A 7,932-nucleotide genomic window follows, 5' to 3' on the forward strand; every position below is an offset into this window, starting at 1 on the left:
ACCGGAGTGGAAAACACATTTAATTAGCTCATTCTTACTATTTGGCCTCATAAAATTATTCTAACTGTATAGATATTTTACGAAACTGCCTTTTTATTCTGCTGTGTGGATAATGTGGATGATAGTGTTGAATGACATGTCATATAGTTTACACAGAAATATTTCCTATTAGTTGTTAATTGGGGTGTAATTGTAGGTTATATTTGAGAGGCTCGTAACAATGCTGTCCCTTGTAAGGATGAGGATGTCTGTATTTATTCAATTATCAATCATGTGCCGTCTCCCTCACTATAAAACATTCTTGTAGACATTGGTCACTCATGGTCTGCATTTTTGTGCGCTGATGTTCATTTTTCAGCCTTCAGGCATGGTGATTCCTCCAGAATACCACTTGCCATATTTGGGTTCAAACAGCCCATGATCCCCTTTACTCATGCATGCAGTCATTTAGTCACCATGTTATCTGTCTGTCTCATAAGATTATACTTTATGAGAGACAGCTCTGGCATATCTGCCCCTGAAAAGCCTGTCTCCAATCTTTAAATATCGATCCCCAGGGTCTAAGCAGAGGTGCCTCTCATGAGTGCAGGAAAGAAGGGAGAAAAACAGATCATTAGTGATTTTAATTAGGTGATCTGTCAAGCTGCGATTGCCAGATGTAAGCGTATGCATTTGGGTCGATGGCAATCCCTCTCACAATCCCCTCTTGTCACCTTGGGCCTCTGGAACGGAGGATGGCTCTTACTAGAAGTGAAACAAGCAGTAGGGGAGCGAAGAAATGTGTCATTGCGCATCTGTGTGGCAGGTTCTTTCTCAAAATTGGAGCAGGTGGAAACACAACAGCGCAGTTGCAAAGATACATTTTGGACTTGTTAGGTTTTCTGGGGCTGAATAATTTTGAAAGTGTGTACTATATATCGTGTTTATAGATTCCTCCCACCAAGCTCTTTCACGATGAACAGTGTATGTATATGTGAATTAAAAACAAACATGAAAACTTAATTAAAGAACTTCAGTTTGAGTACCGTAGCATGACACTTTTTTGGTCGTTGTAATGATGTTAAAACTGTCTTGAAAGTAATTTCCCTCCATCACAACAAAGTACAATAGAGCGCCGCTATAAAGACTCAGGCAAATGTTTTTTTCACTCCAGCGTTAAACATCATTACATATTTATAACCCGGCGCCAGATGACAGAGACAGAGAGGAAGAGAGAGATGAACCAGGCAACATCACCGCAGCTCGTCTGGTGTCTCTCGCTGCGAGATATCTGATTGCATTGTTTAAACCTGCCTTTCATCTAGTGTTGCTACAGAAAACCCAATTATACAAGAGTTGCAAATGGACTTTTGATTTAACAATACATAATTTAATTGGCATATTAGAAGTACCCTAAACATCCAGCTCCAGTTATCAGTGAGCGGCATTACCGGGTCTGCAATCCTGAGCAGATGCTCAAATGCATTGCAAGTGAAAGCTAATCATTCCTGAATATTTTACTTTTTTAATTAAAACAAAATGCAGCATTGGTTTTCATTTATGTGTTCTATTATTTCATGACAGAAACTAAATCAAATAAAAGCCTCATGGTAGAAAAATATGAGTGCAAATGAGTACAGAAAAAAGGCTGGTTTTCAGACAAATCTAATATTAATGTTCTCTCTCCCTTTTGTGTCTCCACAGATCCCAGCGAAGGCTTCCACTGCCAGGACGAATGTCGCATCCTTGGCCACTCGGATCGCTGCTGGATGCCCCGTGTCCCGGCGCGTGTCAAGTCACCGGAGCACGGCCGTAATGTCATAGCTTTGTCTATCGAAGCCACCACAGTGGACGTGCCCCACTACGAGGATGGCACCATCAAGAGGACTTTTGCCACCTTCGGCAAGGATGGGCCTGAGGACGTGGAAAGGGGAGAGTTAAAGGGGAAGCGGACTCAGGAGTCTCAGGTGTGCAGCCCCAAGGCCAATGGAGGGGCTGTCCGTGAAGCTGGCAACGGGCGTGAGGCATCCAGCCCCATCACTTCCCCTGTGCACCTGAAGAGCCCATTGTCCAAGCCGTCATCTGCCTACAACACACTGAAATGCCGCGACGCAGAGCGAATCGCCAACCACAGCCTGCTGCGGCAGCCGGAGGGGAAGGACAGTGAGCCAGCTGTCAGGGAGATCAACACGCTTCTCCACGATGGCCGAGACAAGGAGTCCCCCAGCAGCAAGCGCCTGAAGGACATTGTGCTTTAGCGACCTACTCTATGACACACACCAACACTCATGCACATGCCGTGTAAACTCACATATATGTACCCCGCAATAGCTGTGTGTACACAGAAGAAAGTCAGGCTGTGGAAGTAGAGAGACACATCCATTTGCAGTATGCAAAATTCACAAGCCAGCTCCTGCTAAGGATGATGAACTGTAGTATGCTGCAGCTAGTTGTGTGCTCAATCTGAGGTAGTGGACGTGGCTTTGTTGTAGTCGCAGTACTTTTTCCTTGTTTGCTTTTTGTTCAGTTTTTCGTATATCAGTCTGCACTGAGTGGACAGGCAGGTTACTGTTGACTGCATGGACATGGACATGGCCAGTGGACCTCTGAAGCGCCTGCGCCAAAACAGGACCCTGCGTGTTTGGACACCTGAGGTGCCGATTCATAAGTACAGTTATGCCTTTTGAACTACTTTTGTATCACAAACTGATATTTGCCTTCTTTGGTTTTTGCAGTTTGTTCTAGCTGCCAAAATCGCTCTTTGTTCCTTTGTATAGTGAGCTCAATCGATGTAATAAACGACATACACAGGATTCATCTAAAAATATTCTCAATTTACTCCTTCAACAGTTTTCAGTGTGTTCAGGGGAAGGAAAGAGAGGCCTCCTGGTCTCATTTGCCACTTTCCCTGACTAATAAGAGAAACTTTCTCTGCCTATCCCCGAGGACATCCCAGTGTCATCAGACTGAGGTCTTTACAGTATTTATATTTTATCAAGGATGGAGCTAAATGAACTCTCGCTATCTGCCCAGCCGCTCTGAACACTGGAAGTGGGACAGACAGATCCTTGTGTTCAAATTGAGTTGTATGAAAAAAAGACTTACTGCTTTTGAAATCTCCTGTGCCCAATCTTGATTGTAGCCAGTGGAGCACAAATTAGACCTTTGTGCTCTGGTCTTGTACTTTTTTTGACTTTTGACTATGGGGCTAGGATAGAAGGGATCGTCACTCATGTCTTGCTATGTGAAACTCTCTATAGGGTTTACTATTATCATTTTTAATAACCTGTTGTTATGTGACAATCCCTTTAATGTTTTGTTTCAAGAGAAAAAAACAAATAAACATTGGTGTTCAACTGAAGCTACAGTAGCGTTTGTTACACAAACACAAAAATAAAAAAAAACATATATGCCAAAATATATTTTATAAATAATTTAAAAATGTATAATGAGAATATTTAATGCTGTGTAGTTATTTTATGAGTAAGTTATACTTGAAATTAACTTGCTTTTGTTCATTTTGTCTTTTGCTTTTATATTGAATCTGATATTTCTTTTTTTTCAAAATGAACTTGGATTATTTTTGTTTACTGTGTGACCCCTGGCAACTGTTGCAGTCTACCTTGTTGTAAAGAGTTTCTTATTGGTCAGTTCTTGTGCCATCAAGTTTCTGTGTGGGCTACTAGAAAAAGTAAAAAGACAAAAAAAAGCGATAACAGCACCAACATTAGTGTTTCAGTTCAATGAGCTTAGAGTGAGATAGCAAAAGAAACCAAAAAAGATGCAAACAAAACCTTAAAATGGCCGGATGTTTCTTATCTTAGAATCTACGGAGGAGAGAAACAGCACCCAGTGTTCTCCAAGCTGGTAAAAGGGTTCCACCTATTTTATCTGTTTAATGAGTCACCTTTCCTATTGGGCCCAATCAAGTTCAAACGAGACTTTTCCAGCCTCAACTGAGGGCATTTGGAAGCAGAGACTAGCTGTGCTCAGCACTGCTATCACCCATGCCATCTCTGTTCAGTTGATCTCAAAGATAAGTTTAAGAACAGAGGTATAAACAGGGCTCTCCCTCCTACGAGCATCACACAACATACTGGGTGGAATCATGTTTGATCAAACTAAGGTCTTGGAAGAACCGTGTTGCAGATCAGCAATGTGGTTTTATGTTGCTTTGCAGTAAACTATGTACAATGTGGAAAAATATGAATGAAAATTGACAAATTGCATACAACAAACTAGATCTTGTAGCTGAATGTTTTGCTGGTCTCACCCATGGCTTCTGGCAACATGAAAATCGGAATAATCACTGAATGTATACAGCAGCTTATAATTAAACTATTAAATGTTCACTGATTGTTTCCTCGTCTTTACTCACCACACGTAAATTATAAAGTTTTACTGATATTTTGTGTGCAGAATTATAAATCTATCGATCAATCATTCAAAGTTAATGTATACAGCCCAATATCACACATTTTACATTTGTCTCAGGGGGCTTTACAGTTTGTACAAACAAACTACACACTCTGTCCTTAGACCGCCACATCAGACAAGGAAAAACTCCCTCAATTAATTGGGGGGGAAAGGAAGAAACCTCGGAGAGAGCAACAGAGGATCCAGGATGGACAGACTCGCCATACAGTAGGTGTCGTGTGAATAATAATAATAATACTTTTTTTTTTTAAAGGTCCCATGTCATGCTTTTCTGGTTATTACCTGTCCCCTTGTGTGTTATGTAGCTTTTTATGCATATAAACGGTCTGCAGAGTCACAAACCCTCAAAGTACACCCTGTAGCAAGTAAAACTCTTAACGGTACGTCCACACAACAGCTTTGAAAAAATCTTGAAAATCTTGGAGCTGGGCGTGTCTGAAGAGCTTGGGGATTTTTTGCGAGCAACGCGACCAACAACCAATCACATGAATCTCCCGCCCCCGACATACAAAGTAAAAAACCCCGGGGATTTTATGCGAGCAATATATATATATATATAAACTCCCCAAACAGGCGAAAACCTACCAGTTTCACCCACTGTCTCTGCCACCTCCCTCCATGCCTGGTTCCTCCGGTTTGTATCCCGGTAAATAGTTCTGGTCATAAAGAACCGGGTGATTTGCTACTGTAATTTCTCGTTTGGAATATGAGGAAATGAACTACGGTCTGGCTCTCCCAGCTTGCATGCGGTTTGATTGGCTAGCGCTTGTACTGTCAGATTTGCATAAACGGGATTCAAAGTCAATGGGCAGAGAAGCGTTTGAAGCGTTGGAAGATTTTTTAAAAGCTGCTCTGTGGACATACCGTAACACAGAAAAGACCCGTCTATGCTGCCCCAAAACGCCTTGTTGGAGATTTATCTTTTTCCATTGTTTACTTCTTGGGTATAGTGACGTATTTGGGTATAGTGACGTAACGTAACGTTACGTCCGCGGAGCCATTACGTTTGGACCAATCCGCGGACTTCCTCACAGTGAGGAAGTCCGCGGATTGGTCCAAACGTAATGGCTCCGCGGACGTAACGTTACGTTACGTCACTATACCCAAATACGTCACTATACCCAAGAAGTAANATTAACAAACCTGTTGCTCGTCTTTACGGCCCCACACAGCCCTGTGTGAGGGACGGTGCCACAGTCGATATTGCACAAGCTAGACTGTGCGCGCCTCCGATTTCCACAACACGGCCGCGGCTGCACCTGTTCGCTGGTACTATCTATCGGATGTCGACGAGAGGTGATGTCGAGCTAGCGCGCGGACTTTTTGTGTTGCAATAATGCTGGCTCTCTTGTATAGTGTTAGGTACCTTGTTGTGGTGCGCATGATTACTGAAGGACTAGACGATGCGTCCGTCGTCTCCGCTGTGGTCGTACAATCTATCTCGCGTTGCTCAAATACAACTCTAGGTGTGTGTGTGGTGTGTCGTGTGTGTGTGGCTGTGTGGTCGCGTGTGAGCGTGTCATGTAGTGGTGTGTGTGGTGAGCTTATGTCGAAGTTTCCGTGTGGTCTCGATGTGTCTCCACCTCCCTCCAACAGTCCCCGTTTCGGCTCCGGGTAAGAGCGAAGATTGCGTAACGCTTCTAACTCTACAACTATTTTCGTGCGCCTCGTTAGAGGAAGCTATTGTGCTCCGTTATGACACCCTAAAACAAAGCACCCTCACACTACCGACATGCTACGTGAAGGTTTGAAGTTCAAGGAGGAGTAGAGTACGACTCACTGATATACCAACACAAACAACACCTACACAAAAATCTTCCGGAGACAACCCGAACACTATACTCGTCCCTAATTTTCAATCTCTTCTTTGTTTCAATTTTATACGCCCAGATACGAAAAGTGCGGTGACAGACAATAGTACTGTACACCTACTCCCAACATGCCACTAAACATCATGTTGTAGTCCTTTATTGTAGCCATATTCTTGTCATGACGGTCACGTTTACAGTCGACACGAAAGACGTGCCGTATGTGTACACTATCCGTATAGAAGACGTCAACGAAGAGAGCGTTGATCGATCGCGAATGTCAAATACCGGGAAACACCGGGAGGTAGCAACCACACGCGGACACCCGACGCTCGGCTTTCGGTCAAGTTGTCTGCACGACCGTTCTTAACTTAACACACAACAATGTGCAGCTCCGGCCTGAGCGAGTGGAACGAGATTGTTGCGACGAGAGGACGGCAGATTAGTTATATCTATCAGCATTATATGGTCTGCCAGGTGTACTGCCGACCAATAAGCTGAGTCATTTAGTATTGGGTGTACTACCCAAAGAAGCCCGACTCTCGCGCAAGTGGACTTACTGCCTGTGCCCCCAATCGCTTGGTAACTGGCTTAGTGGTTGTCCCCTCTGCGCCACGACTGTCGCGTCGCAGTATGAAGTACTTACCTTATCACATTTACGTTTAGGGACGAACCGCATATCATTGTCCGGTGGTAAAACACATCGAACTGCCCGATTATTACGCCATATTATTAGTTTTATGAAGAATACAGTATGTCCGGTCGCCAGGGCGTGTGTGTGTGTGGGCATTTGTTTATGATAGTGTAGTTCGTTCCGGTGCACTCCGGCAGGACTATAGCACATCGAGATTAAGATTGAACAAATTTCTTTCACTTGGGAATACACATATAACTATGGAGAACCAGATTTGTGTAAATTACTGTTCGTGGTCATTTGAAAACAAATGCCGGTGCCCGGTGGTGTCGGACACACACAAACACACCGAACACGCACACACAGAGCGGAGCTGAGCATAAACACACACACACACACACACACACACACACACACACACACACACACACACACACACACATCATGCGCCCTGGTGACAGACATCTCCTTCATAAAACGAGGGGGAATACTCTGGTAGTACGATGTGTGTAGATGTGTGTGTGGTTAAACGTAGCAGCCTCGATCTCTATTCCACTGTTCTAATGAAGGGAAACACAGTGAAGTAAACAGTAAAAGGCACAGCTCTTTGCAGCTGGTGCTGCTCTTCTCAGATTCTGCTGAGTTACACGTTACTGCCTCCAGTGCCCTGTACAACGAAGCCAGTTCAACAGACCCTGGATATGTTTGAGTTACCCGGCTTAACTAACCCTAACAAACGCGATGTCGCTAAACGGTCCTACGAAGCTAGTTATCAACTCAGTAAATCAACCAGGGTTTCTCTGTCCGGCTGAGAGCGCGTTCACGTGAAAGGGACGGGGTTAGCAACATTTGACCAGTAACAAACATGGAGAAGCGTGCTGACAGCGCAGCGTCATACTTCATGAATGAATAGTGTAAATAGCAAAATCCTGCTTCGTAGTACAGGCAGGGGTGGACTGGGACAAAAATTCAGCCCTGGCATTTTCTGTCCAGACCAGCCCACTACATTATCAGCGGACACTACATAGAAGTCCACTAATCTTGCGGCATCTTCTCTCATGCATACTACAAAGA

The 7,932-nt window shown here is 43.9% G+C and overlaps 2 protein-coding genes across 8 annotated transcripts in view; both read left to right on the plus strand.

Moving 5' to 3' along the window:
- The window catches only part of pcdh19 (protocadherin 19), a 56,312-nt gene extending 51,981 nt beyond the window's left edge, over positions 1-4,331 (plus strand). For all 7 annotated transcript variants that reach the window (XM_010794925.1, XM_010794926.1, XM_010794929.1 and 4 more), the window contains exon 5: positions 1,684-4,331. In XM_010794925.1, coding sequence (XP_010793227.1) covers positions 1,684-2,237 — 554 coding nt within the window. In that variant the 3' untranslated portion in view covers positions 2,238-4,331. The remainder of the gene's footprint in view (positions 1-1,683) is intronic.
- The window catches only part of LOC104966470 (low-density lipoprotein receptor-related protein 1B-like), a 1,038,955-nt gene that overhangs the window by 556,845 nt on the left and 474,178 nt on the right, over positions 1-7,932 (plus strand). The window lies entirely within an intron of this gene.

Source organism: Notothenia coriiceps, unplaced genomic scaffold (genome assembly GCF_000735185.1).
Source record: "Notothenia coriiceps isolate Sejong01 unplaced genomic scaffold, NC01 NC01_scaffold00037246, whole genome shotgun sequence".
Taxonomy (NCBI): domain Eukaryota; kingdom Metazoa; phylum Chordata; class Actinopteri; order Perciformes; family Nototheniidae; genus Notothenia; species Notothenia coriiceps.